Source organism: Hyaena hyaena, unplaced genomic scaffold (assembly GCF_003009895.1).
Source record: "Hyaena hyaena isolate Hyena2069 unplaced genomic scaffold, ASM300989v1 scaffold_599, whole genome shotgun sequence".
NCBI lineage: Eukaryota > Metazoa > Chordata > Mammalia > Carnivora > Hyaenidae > Hyaena > Hyaena hyaena.
Window position 1 is genome coordinate 1,105,237 of NW_024081230.1, and position 17,663 is coordinate 1,122,899.

General features: G+C 39.2%; 1 protein-coding gene across 1 annotated transcript in view; it reads left to right on the plus strand.

Moving 5' to 3' along the window:
- Positions 1–7,423: 7,423 nt before the first annotated feature.
- BRMS1L (BRMS1 like transcriptional repressor) overlaps positions 7,424–17,663 on the plus strand; it is a 30,952-nt gene continuing 20,712 nt past the window's right edge. The window contains exons 1-3 of the mRNA XM_039257012.1: positions 7,424–7,733; positions 11,057–11,147; positions 16,506–16,633. Coding sequence (XP_039112943.1) covers positions 7,592–7,733; positions 11,057–11,147; positions 16,506–16,633 — 361 coding nt within the window. The 5' untranslated portion in view covers positions 7,424–7,591. The remainder of the gene's footprint in view (positions 7,734–11,056; positions 11,148–16,505; positions 16,634–17,663) is intronic.

Here is a 17,663-nt window from a genome sequence, read left to right on the forward strand (position 1 = left end):
AAAAAATAAAAAAAAAAAAAAAAAAAAAAAAAAAAAAAAAAAAAAAAAAAAAAAAAAAAAGATCTGATCTTAAAATTAATGTAATTGTAACACTAATCTGATCTTCTCATATCTTCCTACAAACCTCCCAATGGCAACCCACTGCATTTAAGTTAAAAAAACAAAACAACTCCCTTACCATAATCTACCCAGTCCTGCAAGATGTGACCTTTGGCTATTTCATGGACTTCACTTCATGCTCCTTTCAACCTTGAACACTAATGACCATCCACAGCGGTCTCTAAATTGCTCAAACATGAATACTCTAAGCACTTTCTGACACCAAGACCTTTACATACACTATTCCTTCAGCTTACAGTACTCCCCCTTTCCCTTCTAGCTGGGCTAACTCTTACCCACCTCTGAAGTCTCAGCTGAAATATTAGTTCTTTAGAGAGGCCTTACCTGACACCCACTCCTCATCTCACTCCGGTCTCATGCTATACACTCTCATAACACCAACACAAAGCATATCTCAACTTGTATAGTTAATTTTTAATATTTACCCCTCCACTTTTCTGTAAGCTCTACTCTATGCAAGCATAGGCTGTGTCTGTTTTGTTTACCAATTAATATCTCTTGAAATCAGCATAGTATCTGACATATAGTATATATTAGATAGTTAATATATAAATGAATATGAGAAGAGACTTTTGATAAGAATGGATAAGAAATTACAATGAGATATTTAAAAATATTAATTGCTTCTATTAAAAAAACATGTATGTCTTTAGCTGTTTTGGTCAGAACACTTTCACCTGCAAGAAGCAAACAAAACCAAGCAAAAAACCTGCAGCAAAAAGAGTAATTTATCGGTTCATGTAACTGAAAGTCTAAGGATTAACATCAAACATATGTGGATCCAGGTACTTAAATAGCGCCAGTCAGGAATCTTTCCATTTTAGCACTGCTTTTCCTCTGTGTTGGTTCCTATCCCTGCTGCCCTGTTCCAGTCACACATGGAGGGAGAAATAGTCTCAGAAAACTGAAGCTCACATAGGCTTAGCAGAACTTTTAATTTCACAGGACAAAACTCCCCCATGATAGCTCCGATAAAAGTTCTGGCAATGCCCATCATGGCCTAGGGCAGTCTACACGTCCATCCCTGAACTAGAGAATATAAGGTTCTGATTGGTCACCTGAGCCTTATGGACCGACTGGAGCAAGTGGGTTCTTGAAGGGAGAGTCAGGAAGCTATTACCTCAAAAAGGGCATGGACAGTGGGGAGGCCAAAACAAAAGATATCCACTTTACACAGAAAAATTATCTTTAGAGGAACAATACAGATTAAAAATAAAACTGCATATAAAATATTTATCCTTGAGAAAAATCTTAGAGACAAAGAAAAATTCTCTACTTAAAAAAATTAGTTACAGAAAAGAACAGAAAAATTAGACTGCAGAAAAGAACATGATAATTTGAGCCATGAGACAGTGGAATAATAATAATAACATAAACATGCTAGCAGAAATGTCATTAAATTTATACTTCAACTAATCCCAGAATTAATTTCTGCAAATAGAAAATACAAGGATGGGTCTAAACCACTGAACAGGCTATTTCAAGCACCTTTAGGTGGTTTCATTCTTTTTTTAAATTTTTTTTAATTTATTTCTGAGAGAGAGAGAGAGACAGCGTGAGCAGGAGAGGGTCAGAGAGAGAGGGAGGCACAGAATCTGAAACAGGCTCCAGGCTCTGAGCTAGCTGTCAGCACAGAGCCCAATGTGGGACTTGAACCCATGAACCGTGAGATCATGACCTGAGCCAAAGTCGGATGCTTAACCGACTGAGCCACCCAGGCGCCCCTAGGTGGTTTCATTCTTTTTTTTTTTTAATTTTTTCAAATTTTAAAAAAAATTTTATTTATTTCTAGAAGAGAGAGAGAGAGAGACAGCGTGAGCAGGGGAGGGTCAGAGAGAGAGGGAGCCACAGACTCTGAAACAGGCTCCAGGCTCTGAGCTGGCAGTCAGCACAGAGCTCGACGCGGGGCTCGAACCCATGAACCGCAAGATCATGACCTAAGCGAAAGTCAGCCGCTTAACCGACGAAGCCACCCCGGCGCCCCTAGGTAGTTTCATTCTTAAGCAATTGAAATCATGGTCTCATATAATTGGTATAATTATAAATTGGTCTCATCCAGTTGTCAGTGTAGGTCCCAAAGGCCCCTTTAAGTTTGAATGATTCAAATGTTTACCCTGAGTATTAGCTATCAGTTGCAGCCTCTGGTGTTCTGCCTTTGTTTTTCCAGCTACCAGCATCTGGCCAGGGTCACTCAGCAGGGACAAGGTTTGTGGATTGTACATTGACATCTCAGCTCCACCATGTGGTGACAATTGGAATTAAGTTCATCTCCCTTCAGAGGCAAGATCTGCTGATTTAAAACAAGCACAAGGTAAGCATAATGAGGGTGAATCAGTGTAAAAAATGGACTTCTAGCTGCTTCTGTATATCTGCTTTATTCCAGACAAAGATGAAACTGAATATTATACAAATGGAGGTTTTAGTATTTTCTTCTTGTCTCCCAGGGTATACTCTCTGGGTACATATGCCCCACTTTGGAGACCAGTGACCTAGAGAAATCCTCACACATAAGGCCCAAAAGATACATACAGTAATATTCATTGAGGCAATTGTTTTTAATAATAAAAAATTTTAAATCAAGTTAAATGCCCATTAATAGGCAAATAATAAATTTTTAAATATTCATTCAAAGGAATACATGTACTCAATGGAATATCTGACAGCAGATTAAAATAACTGGATTAGAGCCACCCATATCACTGTGGATAAATCTCAAAAAATTGATGACGACAAAGGAAGTTGTAGGATGATGTGTAGTATATGCCACTACTTTAAAATATGAGCACTTTAGAGAAACCTGGGTGGCTCAGTTGGTTAAACACTTGACGCTTGACTTCAGCACAAGTCATGATCTCACAGTTCACTTTGTGAGCCTGAGCTCTGAGTCAGACTCTGGGCTGACAGTGAGGACCCTGCTTGGGATTCTCTCTCTCCTTCTCTCTTTCTGCCCCTCCCCCTCCTCTTGTGTGTGCTTTCTTTCTCTCAAAATACATAAATCAACATTTAAAAATTAAAAAATAAAATATGAGCACTTTGAAATATGTTAAACAGTCCCATATATTATTTATGGATACATAAATATACAAAAATAGTATGTACATGTAGGTGACGATCAAAATCACCGAAGTCAGGATAATGGCTATTTTCGAAAGGGAAGGGGAGAATTGGGATTGAGGAGTCTGGAGCAAATGTGATTAAATGTAAGATCTGAGAAAGTTTATTAGAGGTGAGTACTGTATCATACATATACTATACTGAATAACTTACTGTTTAAATTACTATGTAATATTAAAATAGTCCATGAAAAGATTTTTAAAAGTTACCCCAAAGGGGAGGAAAACTAGAAGGATAAAGCCAAAATTATTTTATGTCTCTACTTTATACCAGAGCAAATGCAATAGGAAATGGAGTGGTATAAAATCACCTACTTGAATACTCAAATGACCAAGAATTATGATAGGCATTCCATTGGAAAGAATGAGCAAGAGCTAAAATCTTCAAAAGAGGGGCAGTGATCCAGAGGGTATGCAGACGGTAGCCACAAGAAGAGATCCTGTGTGGTATCCTGAAGACAAGCTGGGGGGTTTTAGGGAGGAGGGAGGAAGCATCATCTGGAAGGAGCAAGGAGGACAAAGAACGCACCTAGTCCATGACAAGGCTCAGTGGGGGCAGGGGTGCAAAGGTCCTGCGGGAGAGCCACGTTTTCTTCAGAACAAGAAAGTGAAGGATCTGTTTGGAGGAGAGAGTGAAGATAGAATAGATTTTGCTGATGACTCTCAATAAATGGATAAGCATGAAAGGATTAATGAAAATTGAGACTTAGAATGTATCTAATGATCACGTAGGACCTATGGAAGATGGAAATTGCTGCGTAAATGTAAAACATCCTTACCACCTCTTTAACTGCCTTGATTGAGGAAACTTCATTCTGCTTTCCTAGTTTTTTTTACATTAACTTGTATTTTCTAAATTGACAATATTCGTGTCCAGCTTATTAATTTTTGTTCCTGATGGTTCTTCTTCTTCTTTTTTTAATATTTTTATTTATTTCTAGGAGAGAGAGAGAGAGTGTGAGCAGGGGAGGGTCAGAGAGAGAGGGAGTCACAGACTGAAACAGGCTCCAGGCTCTGAGCGGGCAGTCAGCACAGAGCCCGACGCGGGGCTCAAACCCATGAACTGCGAGATCATGACCTAAGCGAAAGTCGGACGCTTAACCGACTAAGCCACCCAGGCGCCCCCTTGATGGTCCTTCTTACATTCCCTATACATCTTTTCTAAATTCTGTTTGGGAAAGCAGGAGAGAAACTCTCTTTTTAAGCAAAACACCATCATGCTACTCTAATTGGATAATGTTCTATTATTCTGTCTGCCTTAAATACAAGTATAATAATGACAGGAATTTTAGATCTGGAAGAGAATTTAAAGATAATATAATGCAACCTCCTCATTTTACAACCGACCAGAGGTTATGTGGTTTGCCAAATTAAGTGGTTGGTGACTAGCAGGACCAGGGTTAGAATCCATGCCACCTCACAAGTTCCATTTTCCTTCCCTTCCCTTCCCTCCCCCTTTCTTTCTTTCCTTCCTTTCTTTCTTTTTTCTTTCCTTCCTTCCTTCCTTCCTTCCTTCCTTCCTTCCTTCCTTCCTCTCTCTCTCTCTCTCTTTCAATTTTAGAGAAAGAGAGAGTGCATGAGTTGGGGAGAGAGGCAAAGAAAGAGAGAATCTTAAACAGGCTTCAAGCTCAGCTAGCAGCCTGGCATGGGGCTTGATCCCACGACACTGGGATCATGACCTGAGCTGAAATCAGGAGGCAGATGCTCAACTGACTGAGCGACCCAGGCACCCCCCATTTTACTTTGAACAGCAGAAACAGAATGCACCTGCCAGAGGGGAACTGTATGCTGGTGGTTAAGTACAGGCTCTGATGTCAGACTCTCTAAGCTCAAACTGTAAATCTGCTACTTATTAGTTGTGTGACCTTGGCCATGTAATCTAACTGCTCTGTGCCTAAGTTTGCTCATCTGCAAAATGTAAGACAATTGTATCTACTTCATAGAATTGTTATGAAGCTTAAATGAATGAATGCACAAAAAGGGTGACCAGAAATCTAAGCTATTATTATCTATTTAGCACACACTCTGCTAGCTTCTGATATAACAGAGAATAACAGTAATATCTATACTCAACTGGGGGCTCATACAATCCTGAGATCAAGAGTCACATGCTCTACAGACTCAGCCAGTTAGGTGCCCCAACAGAGGCCAGGGATTTTATCCATAGCTGCTTTTGTTTGGCTTGGAGTTTAAGAAACCTAACCAAACCAAACCACCACCACCAACAACAACAAAACTACATCTGAGCAAATGTTAACAAATCTGGATATTTCACATAGAGATCTAAATATTCAGTTTCTCTTAAAAATTGGAAGGTCCAACCTCTAAGTTAGAATTGTAATGGAGTAGCAATCGGCTGGACCTAAAATAGCTGCCTCCTTTAGTCCACTCCACTCACATAATGTATATGCATGTACTCATACCCTTCCAGTTTCCATCCTTAAACTTTACCTGCCTGATATCTGTATGCCTTTGAAATTGCATCCCAGACTAATGCAGTCTCTGCTCTCAAGGAACTCACAATGCCAATAGGTGAGATGCATCTGCTAAACAATTCACAATACCGTGTGATGGAAAATGGTAAAGGTGCAAAGTACAGAGTACAGCAGCTGTCTAAAGAGGCATGAGTGCATATGAATGGTGGAGGTGCTGTGCTGGTAATGCACGTTGTCAAGAAAGTGGCCTTGAAAAAGGAAAGGAGTGGAAGAGGATTGCAGGGAGAATAGGATGTACAAGGACAATGAAATGAGAAACAGTCTGTTTAGCAACTGAAAAGTTCAGTTTTGGAGAATATAGTAAGGAGAGAGGAAGGTTGACACTAGATAATAAAGCCCAAAACTTTGGATTTTACCCTGTGGAAACGGATAGAACTTGAAATGGTTTGTCATTAAATTCTAAATCTAACTTTAATGAAATTATGCCTGGATACTCTTGCCATTCTCTTTCAAATGTCGTTGGACCTCCTGTTTGAGAAACAAATACTGTACAATCTACAATATTCTATGAAACATTTCAATAGCAAATTGCCACTTCAAGAAGAAGCTCTGTCTTCTAAAATACAGTTTTTAGGGGCGCCTGGGTGGCTTAGTCGGTTAAGCGTCCGACTTTCTCTTAGGTCATGATCTCGCGGTTCGTGGGTTCGAGCCCCGCGTCGGGCTCTGTGCTGACTGCCAGCTCAGATCCTGGAGCCTGTTTCAGAGTCTGTGTCTCCCTCTCTCTCTGACCCTCCCCTGCTCACGCTGTCTCTCTCTCTCTCTTAGAAATAAATAAAAATATTAAAAAAAAATAAAATACAGTTTTTAGATTTGTCTATAAATTAAGTTTCCTTATCTGTAAAATGGGGCTAATAATAGCACCTACCCCAGGGCTATTAAATTGAGAATTAAACTCATTATGACTCATGTGAAGCGCTTACCAGGGTACCTAATACAGAATAAAAGTAAGCAATATGAGTTATTGTGATTATGATATTTATTGAGTCTATTTTACCTATCATTGAGATAATATAACATTTCATTGAGTCAAATACGTATTTTCCATTGGAAACTTAAGTTAAACCAAGCCCAGTGGCATCTCCAGGCTATAAGTAGTAGAAAAATGAATGCAAAAGATACTAGATGAAAATGCCAAGGTAAAACTTCCTTCCCTTCTATATTGTTGATTGCAAAGGTTTCAAGAACGATTTAAAGATTTTGTACAACATAGAAAGTGCAAGTCATCGTCTGCACTTATTAAATATAATAGCTTACTAGCAGTAATAAAGGTGCTTAGGTAGAAGAGATTTCTCCAGTTCCTCCAGACTCAACGCGGAGGAAAACCCTCAGGCAAAACACCTTTTCACATCTGACAGTAACATCATGGATAGCCAGGGAGCCAGACAATCACTTGGCGGGAAAAGAATAAATACAGACCAAATTCACACAATCTGTTTCTGTTTAGTTTATACACCGCGATCGAGTCTGTCAGGTTTTGTGCCTTGTGGGACTTGAAGTCCACAGGCAAGAAGTGATCAGGGTTGTTGAAGCTTGGAAGGCGGCAGCCCCTGCAGGTCTAGGCAGTAAGGACTACAACTCCCGAAACACATTGCAAGGCCGCGCCGTAATTACGGGCAACCAACCATACCCGAGCAGGGTAAGCTCCACCCAACCCGGCTCGAGGACTGCCTCCACCAATGGCAGAGCTCCCAGCGCAGAGCTTGCGGGTTAGGTTGTGAGGCTCGGGCCGGGGGCGGGGAGGAGCTGAGGGGGTTCAGAACGCGCTCGGCCGCTGGGTGGGTCGGGGCGTTCGGCGCGCCCTTCATAGAAGCGGCGGTGGCTGGGCTGGGCGCCGGGAGTGGGAAGCGACGGCGCGGCTGGAAAATGCCAGTCCATTCCCGAGGGGATAAGAAGGAGACGAACCATCACGATGAGATGGAGGTGGACTACGCCGAAAACGAGGGGAGCAGCTCAGAGGACGAGGACACGGAGAGCTCGTCGGTGTCCGAGGATGGAGATAGCTCAGGTGTGCAACCCACCGGGGCCGGGACCCTGAGTCCTCGCGCCGGGCGCACGACAGGCCGCTCTCCGCACGCCGGGCAGCTGCGTCCTGCTGGGAGTGCTGGGCGGGGAGAGAGGGAAGGGGCGGAGACTGGCTCCCGGCCCTCGGCAGCACCCGGACTCGTCGTGGGGCGCTGCCTGGCTCCAGGCGGTTCCCGGCTGGCGGGGCGGGACCGGGCGCGGGCCTGGGCTCGTCCAGCTCCCCGGTCGCTGCGCAGTCCTGCTCGCCGTCGGACCCGCCTTGGGGACCTCTGGGCAGTGCCCGCGGCTGTCGACCGAAGTGGGGAATGCCCTGTGGCGTGTCTGGGAGACCCTAGAAATGCCTCTTACGCCCAGACCACTGGCTTCTTTCCTTACTTTTCATCTTTGCAGCCCTTATCAACGTGGGTTGTCAGGGCTGAGGTCGGTTAGATTTGTGCCGGCTCTTGGCTGGTTTAGAATTTGCTAATCTCAGCTTCCAAGTCAGCCTGTCAGCACTTGACATCATCGCCCTTTGGGGGGCTGACTTGGAGCTGTCCCATTTACAGCATCTGTCTGAACTTTGCAAGACTGACAGTCCAACATCAGGGGTGATTTTGAATCTTCATATACTTATAAACTGGCAGATCTTGGGCAACTCTGAAATTTTCTTTCTGAAATTCTGAAATCCTTTCTTGCGCTCTCTTCTCATTTGGAGCTGTTTCAGGTTTTTTGCAGGTTTTTTTCGGGGGGGGTAGGTGCATGGGAGGGCAGATGACCATCACAGATGAATTTTGCAAACTTTCAGGATGGTTATTAAAAAGAGAAATGGAATATGTGCCTGCCTGGATTTTCTTTTTTCCATATGATGAGAATTAAAATTAAAACTTTTTCATCTTGGCCTGATTTTGGGCCATGTAAAGCAGGACTGATGACAGTCTGTTAATGCCCCGACACCTTCTTTTCAAGTTTCTCTTTTGAAGCAAATCTCCATGGAAGTACATAATTTCAATCAATAAATTAGCCATCCAGAAATAGGCATTTATGAGTGACTTCCTTGAGCTGCACTGGACACTATTTAGTGTGAGGTGTAAATAAATAGTTATGATCTGCTCTCAATAAACAGCTGTCATAAACCAGAGCTTGATCACACTGCCAAGAGAATACTTAACTGTAAACAATGCTGTAGGATTTCAAAGGCCAGAGGAAATCTTTTATGAATAGGGTGGCCAGAAAAAGGCTAGTTGAAGACGATGGGATTGCCTTAATTATCTTGAAAAATGGAAGAATTTGGATTGGGGTGATATATTAGCTTGAGACAAATGTAAGAAAAAGTGCAAAGGCTGCTGGCGTTTAAGGCTTATTCAAAAGAGAGAGAAACCAATTTTGTTGGGAGAAGGACTTGAGCTAGAAAACGAGAAGGAAGTATAGATGTGAAGGAATTAAAAAAAAAAAAGCACAAGACACGATTGGTGAATGCGAGTTTAGGAGTGAAGGTAAGAGAAAACCCCAGCTACACGGAGATGGTGGTAGCAGGTGTAGAAATAGAAAAGTGAAAGATTTGAGATGAAGGTGGAAGATAGAGTATTTCAGATGTGTTGCTTTTGAGGTGCTCATGGTATATGTAAGTCAAGAGTGTCAACTGACGGTGGAAATGTGGCTTTGGAACCTACTTGGGATAGGAAGCATAATTTGGAAGTCATCCGCATAGCTGTGAATGCAGGTGGGATACAAAAGAGCAATACAGAGAAAGAACACCTAGGTTGTGTGTGAACACAGTTTCTAGATTTGTAAAACATTTTATCTCCAAGTGTTCTTTGTTTTTTTTTGATGGGAGCTGAGGATCTCACAAAGTGACATCTATTTTTTAAAATTTTCCTTCTCTGATTTCTTTGTTGACTGTTGTGAGTTTTCACTGATTCCTTCTCAGAAAATAATGGACAACTTAATTTGTGAAGAATGTAATAACTTGAACGATACGTCAGATTTTTTAAGCGCAAAGATACTATTTAAATAAATTATGCAGTTTTGCTTCTTGTGAAAGCATTTCTTTTCTGCCCTATGACTTTCATGTTAAACTTACACAGTTTTGTTCTTCTCAGACATTGGTACTGAGCGGGTCCTAAAGCTACAGAAAAAAACCTCTAGTATCCAGAGATACTGGGAAGTGAGTCATCTTGAGAGACCAAGTTTTATTTTATTTTATTTAATTAATTAATTTATTTATTACAAATAGTTTATTGTCAAGTTGAGAGACCAAGTTTTAAATAGCCAAGGAGTAAGCTATTAAGAACAGAAATAATTTTATTTTATTTTATTTTATTTTTTTTAACGTTTTATTTATTTCTAGGAGAGAGAGAGAGAGACAGCGTGAGCAGGGGAGGGTCAGAGAGAGAGGGAGACACAGACTCTGAAACAGGCTCCAGGCTCTGAGCTGGCAGTCAGCACAGAGCCCGACGCGGGGCTCGAACCCACGAACCGCGAGATCATGACCTAAGCGAAAGTCGGACGCTTAACCGGCTAAGCCACCCAGGCGCCCCAAGAACAGAAATAATTTTAATCTGTTTTAGGAAAGTTAAAAAAAAATGAGCCCTGTAGTTTATTGGTGTATTTAACTCTTTCTTAGAGCTTGACCTTTATTTGGTGAAGATCGAGATGTAGATCATTTTACGCTTCCCTTATTTTGAAGTGTTGAAATACAGGTGATGTAAAAATAGAAGATATGGACTATAGGAGAGAGCTGGTAATTAACAGTTGCTTTCCTTCAAAAGTTTGCTTGTTTTTCTTTTCATTTTCCTCTTTCTCACTTACTGACAGGAATTTGGAGAGAGGGAACAATGGGAATATGAGTAAGAGACCAACATATCCGGTGGTAAACAGAGATTAGTTTTTTATGTGATTGGCAAATCAGTCATGTAAGCAGTTCTGAAAGAATTCTGAAAGTGTTTTTGAGCAGTGTTAACCCTTAATGGACATAATGGTTTTGGTGCCTTAAGTTCTGTTGAGTTGAAGGAAAATCAACCAAAAGTGGATTCATTACTTCAAAGTAAAGCTCGATGTCAGTCCTTTAAAATGATTTTTAAATGAATAAAAATAAGAAGGTCTAGAGATTGTTATAGCTTTAACTCTCAGTTGTATTTTAGGTTAAAACCTTTAGTGGAAATTATTTTGGATAAAAAAAAAATGTTTATCTTCTCTTAAGGCTTAATATAGGCCTTGCATATCTAACTTCATATTACAGCTTTTTTCTTTAGCCATTTGAATTAATATTCAGATAATTTGGAACATAAAATTAAGTTTTTTCTTTGCTACTTGTCTTTTTATTAACAGAAATGGATGATGAAGACTGTGAAAGAAGAAGAATGGAATGTTTAGATGAAATGTCCAATCTAGAAAAACAGTTTACCGATCTCAAGGATCAGTAAGTAGTGATGTTAGAAGGTCATTATCACTGAATCCCAACCATGTCACATGTATACTAGAACAAGAGAAATTCTATTCACTGAAGTGTTTTCCTTTTTGTATTTTATGAGACTGATCTAAAAGAGGCTTCAACTATTGTTTGCCTGCTGAAGACCTCATTAACTAAACTGAGTATTTTCAGACAGGTTGGGGGTGTATAGTAAGAGTTCTATGTGGATATTGGTAATTAAAATGTTTTCCCTGGGTGGTTGGACCCTTGGTTCTAAACTGCTTCATTTATTTCTTTGTTAAATAACTGGATAAAGATAGCAGTTAAAAAATTTTAGAATTGGGTAATACATACATGTTTTCACATTAGTTTGCTTCTGGAAGCAACTCTGTAAGGTTGGCAGATGGCCTTATCTCCATTTTACCTGTGAGGAAATTGATGCTCAGAGGAGTGAAGTGATTTGCCTGTAGTTCGTCAGCAAGTGATAAAGTAAGTCAGGCCTTCTACCTCCTAGTACTATGACCTTCCTTCCACGAAGGCACATTACTTTGAAGGAAATACAGTGTAGTTGAAGGAGCATAGGCTCTGAATCCAGGTTTTCTTCGCAGATTAGAAAGGTATAATAGTAGCTATTTTATTGTGAACTGTTGGGATTGTATGAGCAGTAGGTGAAATTCTTAGTCTTGGCTGGCACATAGTGGTGCTTATTAGATACTGTTTTCTCCCTTCCTTCTTTATAATGCCAGAACTCTTATGAGAAGTCGGTTACACAAGAATGGGCCCCAGTGATTTGAGAGAACAGAATAGATGCAGATGCAGATTAAAAATAAAAAATCTTAAAGGTGAGCTTTTACTTCAGAACTTGCTGGCAAGGTCATGGGGGTATAGTTACATATTAGGAATTGTAAATGAAAGACACTTTGAGAATATAGACACCCTGATTTATTCAGAAGCTGGCTCTTCAGTTCATTAATTCTTCATAATTTTGCTATTTATTCTTTTCTCCTACTTCTTTCCTGGAGAGGCCCAGAGAAGAGATGAAAGTGTATTTAATATCTGGAATTGCTAGACTAAAAGGGGTCAGATTTGTTTATCAAATGAATCCTGCTGTTTATGACATTTCTGGTCTTAACTTTCATTGGTATGAGAGGCGAACATATAAATGTTCCAGGCTAGTGCAACATATTGATATAAATAATCCAAAGTTTAAAATTTTGGCTTTAAAAAACATGGTATCCTTTTTTTATTCTAAAGATTTACATTATTGATTTTATTTTTATTTTTATTTATTTTTTTATTTTTAAATGTTTTATTTTATTTTATTTTATTTTTTTACAAATAGTTTATTGTCAAATTAGTTTCCACATAACACTCAGTGCTCATCCCCATAAGTGTCCTCCTATACATTATTGATTTTAAATTTGAATTAATTTGGATCCCCAAGGGCTCCATTATTTGGACAACGTGGAGAGTTAATCCAGGATCATTCTGGAAAAGAGGAAGCAAATTTGTATTTTTGTATTTAGCATGGTAATCCATGAATGAATAACTCTCATACAATTAAGATATACCTATTGAGCTTTTAAAGTGTATTTTATGGTTACCCAAGAAGTGACAGTTACTGTAAAGCTCTAGTATAATATACTACAAAGGAGAACTTTGCAGCTAGTCACTCTTTAAGCCTACTCTTGTTCATCTTGGGGCTGGCAGTTGCCTTGAATTTTGCATTTTCATGGCTTATTATGATACCAGCCATTTCTCCTCGCCCTCATTCATCTCAGAAACTATTAACAGTAGACCCATTCCACGATTAATAGGATTCTTTCTCAAGAAATTGGTTTCCGGGGTTGCCTGGGTGGCTCAGTTGGTTAAGTGTCTGACTTTGGCTCAGGTCATAATCTTCATGGTTCATGGGTTCAAGCTCTGCATCAGGCTCTCTACTGACAGCTAGGATGGAGCCTGTTTCAGATTTTCTCTCCCCCCCCCACTTTCTCTCTCAAAACTAAACGTAAAAAAAGAAGAAGAAATTGGTATCCAGGAATGTGTTTTATAAAGAAATAATCTTTGCATCAGGTTTATAATTATCTCTTTTATTTTTATCTGCCCCAATTGCATTGTTGTTATTTTTATTCTGTTGTACTGTGTATCTCTGTAAGGAGTCTCAAATCCTCTTTAGAAGAGGTGGGAGATATAATGATACAGTGATAACAACAACATCAGCAAGGTATCCTGCTTCTCCTGTTCTAGCACCAGAGGGCATAATAGCCCTTGTTTCATAAGGCAGAAAATCCACCATTTGCTGTTTGGATATTAGTGGAAGGTTCTTCCACTTCCTTAAAAAAGAGGAACTTCCATCACCCAAATTTCCATGTATTTCAATGTTCAGTATCCAGTAAACATTAATTGGGCAGCTACTCTGAATAGTATTGTGGTTGCTGTTGAGGGACTCCTGATTCTTGCCTTTGGTGAGTTGATACTTGATTTTTTTTTTTTTTAATGTTTTATTTGTTTCTGAGAGAGAGACAGCATGAGCAGGGGAGGGTCAGAGAAAGAGGGAGACACAGAATCTGAAACAGGCTCCAGGCTCTGAGCTAGCTGTCAGCACAGAGCCTGACGCTGGGCTCAAACCCATGAACCGTGAGATCATGACCTGAGCCGAAGTCGGATGCTTAGCCAACTGAGCCACCCAGGCACCCCTGGTACTTGGATTTTAAGGTTGTTGAAATGATACTGATTTTGAGGAATCTATTCTTTTAAAAGGGTGGTTAATTGAATATTGTTAATTCATATATACTCTTCATTCAAGACCTTTCACCGCCTATTCAGGATACCTTATCAATAGTTTGAGTATGATGTTTTTCAGGTACAGTCATCATTTGTATTGAGTTTTTAACATTTTGCCTAAAGTTGTGCTCATGATTTCGAAGACTGTAACTATCATGTTGTAGCTTTTTGACTTTGCACATTCGTTTATCATTGTATTTTGACTTTTAAAACATTTAACCCAGAGATGATAATGTATTATTTTGGCAGTTAACTCCGATAATTTTTCCATTTTGGTTTAAAAAAATATTTGTTGTGGGGTGCCTGGGTGGCTTAGTTGGTTAAGCATCCGACTTTCGCTTAGGTCATGATCTCACGGTTCGTGGGTTCAAGCCCTGTGTCGGGCTCTGTGCTGACTGCCAGCTCAGAGCCTGGAGCCTGTTTCAGTCTGTGACTTCCTCTCTCTCTGGCCCTCCCCTGCTCACACTCCTCTCTCTCTCCTAGAAATAAATAAAACATTAAAAAAAATTTTTTTTAAATATTTGTTGTATTAACACTCAAACTTGCTCGATTCCTTCAGAATCATATAAATTTTTATGCTAATTATAATGGTCAATTATAGACACTCAATGTTGATTTTCTTTTTTTTTTTTTTTTTTTAAGTTTCTATTTTAATTCCAGTTAATGCATAGTGTTATTTTAGTTTCAGGTGCCCAACATAGTGATTCAACAATTTCTTACATCACCTGGTGCTCATGACAGGGGCACTCCTTGATCCCTGTCACCTATTTAACCCGTCCTCCCAGCCCCCTCCCTGATTGTCTTCTTGTATTGATTTATATTTTCTTTATTTTTTAAGTTTATTTATTGATTTTTGAGAGAGTGTGTACAAGTGTGCATAAGCATGCATGATTGCAAGTGGGGGAGGGGCAGAGAGAAGGTGTGAGAGAATCCCAAGCAGGCTCAGCACGGGGCTCAGTCTGATGAACTGTGAGATCACGATTGAGCTGAAATCAAGGGTTGGATGCTTAACTGACTAACCCACCCACGTGCCCCTGGTTTATATTTTTAAGAGGAAAGATAATGTTGTATGAGAGCCAGGTATTGTAATGTTTTCAAAAGCCAACTGCTAATTATACTAACACCTACAAGCATAATCAGTGGTTTCTTTTAGAAGTTACTCCATGCCATTATTGTGACATATTATGACACATTCTTCACCTTTGATAAAGTAATGAATGTCATTAAAAAAAAGAATTTACAAAGTGATCTTAAATTGTTAATCTGCTTTGAAATTTTTAGGATGTCTATGAAATGCACAAAGCCACTTTAAAAGTGCCTTTTGTAAAGAATGACAATGTAGATATCTTCCTGTCAAAAAGAGTTAGTCCTAGGAGCGCCTTGGGTGGCTCATTTGGATGAGCGTCCAACTTCAGCTCAGGTCATGGTCTCATGGTACATGGGTTTGAGCTCCATGTCGGGCTCTGTGCTGACAGCTAGCTCAGAGTCTGGAGCCTGTTTTGATGTGTCTCCCTCTCTCTCTGACCCTCCCCTGCTCATGCTGTCTATCTCTCAAAAATAAATAAAACATAAAAAAAAAGATTAAAAAAAGAGTTCTATCCTGCAGGATTATTGCCAAAAATAAGCATTGAGTCATCTGAAGTACTCTGTCATTGATAACCAAGGTGAAGTTAATGGTGTGACAGCTGGAAAATTAGGGTATTTGTATGTAAACTCATAAACACAGCCACAGGGGTCTCTGGCCCCATTTTTCATTTCTGCATCCACTGAGCAATCATTTTGTTATACTTCTTCATTTGCAGTTCAGACAAACTGGGTATGCCAGGACACAAGTTCTGTAGCCATTGGCTTTTACCTTCAGCACTCTACTTCCTATTCGCGCTTTTAAAAAACCAAGTTGGCTAAATACCAACTCTTTTTCAGGAAAGGTAGAGAGAAGCCACAGAATTATTTATTTTGACAACTAGTAATGTTTATATCTAAATTATTCAAAATGGTTTCTTTTAATTTTTTTAAATGTTTATTTATTTTTGAGAGAGAGAGAGAGAGAGAGAGACAGAGCTTGATCCAGGGGAGGGACAGAGAGAGACAGACACACAGAATCTGAAGCAGGCTCCGGATTCTGAGCTGTCAGCACAGAGCCTGATCCGGGGTTCAAACTCACGAACTGTGAAATCGTGACCTGAGCTGAAGTCAGATGCTTAACCGACCTAGCCACGCAGGTGCCCCGATTTGTCGTTTCTTTTAAAAGTGTTTAAATGACCTTTTCTCCTAGAATTGATTTATTGTTCTGCAGTTAAAACAAAACCAAACAGCTAGAGTGCCAAAAATTAGTAGCTTAGGTGTATTTTCTGTACTGTGAATTAATCATTAAAGAATGATGTATCTAAAAAAAAATCTACTTTGTGATTCTGTGCATAAAGTCAAGTAATGTAACTGAGTTTTTCACTTAAGATCAAGACAAATATTTTGATAGGTTACTAGAATATGAATGCTATTAGGAAGAGGTAATGTTTAAAAATGGTAAATTGTTAGCCTTTGTTGGGCTTTTAAAATTAATATTTTAATTTTTGCTTTGTTAAGACTTTATAAAGAACGATTAAGTCAGGTGGATGCAAAACTACAAGAAGTCATAGCTGGAAAAGCACCAGAATATTTGGAACCACTGGCAACTTTACAAGAAAATATGCAAATTCGTACAAAGGTAGCAGGTAGGAAAGTGAAACATCTTTTCCATATAGTAGAATATCAACTCTGCACTAGATTTAAAAGGTGTTTGTCTAGTGAGTGTTTCTTGTTAGTGAAATCACAAATATATTTACAGCGAACAGAGCATTTCACTCAGTTAGCCCACAGTTATTTATTAAATGTCTCTTGCATCCCTTTGCTACCATGGGGGATCAGATTGCTAGAAATGTTGAGAGGATACTTCCACATGTGAAACAATTAGAGACATGATACTTTTATTAAGAGCAACTGTTAGTATTTCAGTTTAATTTCCTGTTACATAAATTTAGATTCAATTGAATACTCTAGTACTTTTCATCTATAGGAGTGACAAGGATTTTTTTATTTATAAAACCATTGACAAAATGTTTGATCAGGACGTTATAGAATAGGAAATTAGTCTTCAACTCTGTAATTTAATGATAATTTATTATTTTGATAAGTTTGGTCACTCATTTGTGGCTGTGAATAAATGAAAATACACTATACTTGTATGGTTAAATTTCAGCCTTTTGTTAGTAATTGGGATCCAGCCTCAGAATTGTGTCCTAGCACTCATGACTGTATCTATTTGAAGATCACTTATGTTTCTTCGTAGTTAGACTAAAACTGAATTTTAACTAATGGAGATGCTGACTTTTTTCTCTTTGGGAGACACTGATTGATCCTACTCTACCTATTATGTAATACCTAAGGCATTGTTCATAATAGGTTCTTTTTGTATTAAATCTATTTTAAACCAAATTTTATTCTTGAATGCTTAATATTGAATATGTAGATGATATGATACTTGCTATTTTTGCATATTGGCTTACCACACCCTGAGAAGTTAACAAGTCCTTAATTTTTTTTGACATTCTAAAAGAACTAAGTGAGAATTACTGGATGTTTAGGAAATATTACTTGAGTCAGCTATTCACTTTTCTGCCATGTACAAAAAATAGTGTGTATGTAAATGTGTGGCGGATGGCATAGTTCCAGATACCTGTCCCATGCCTTTAACTGCACAAGAAA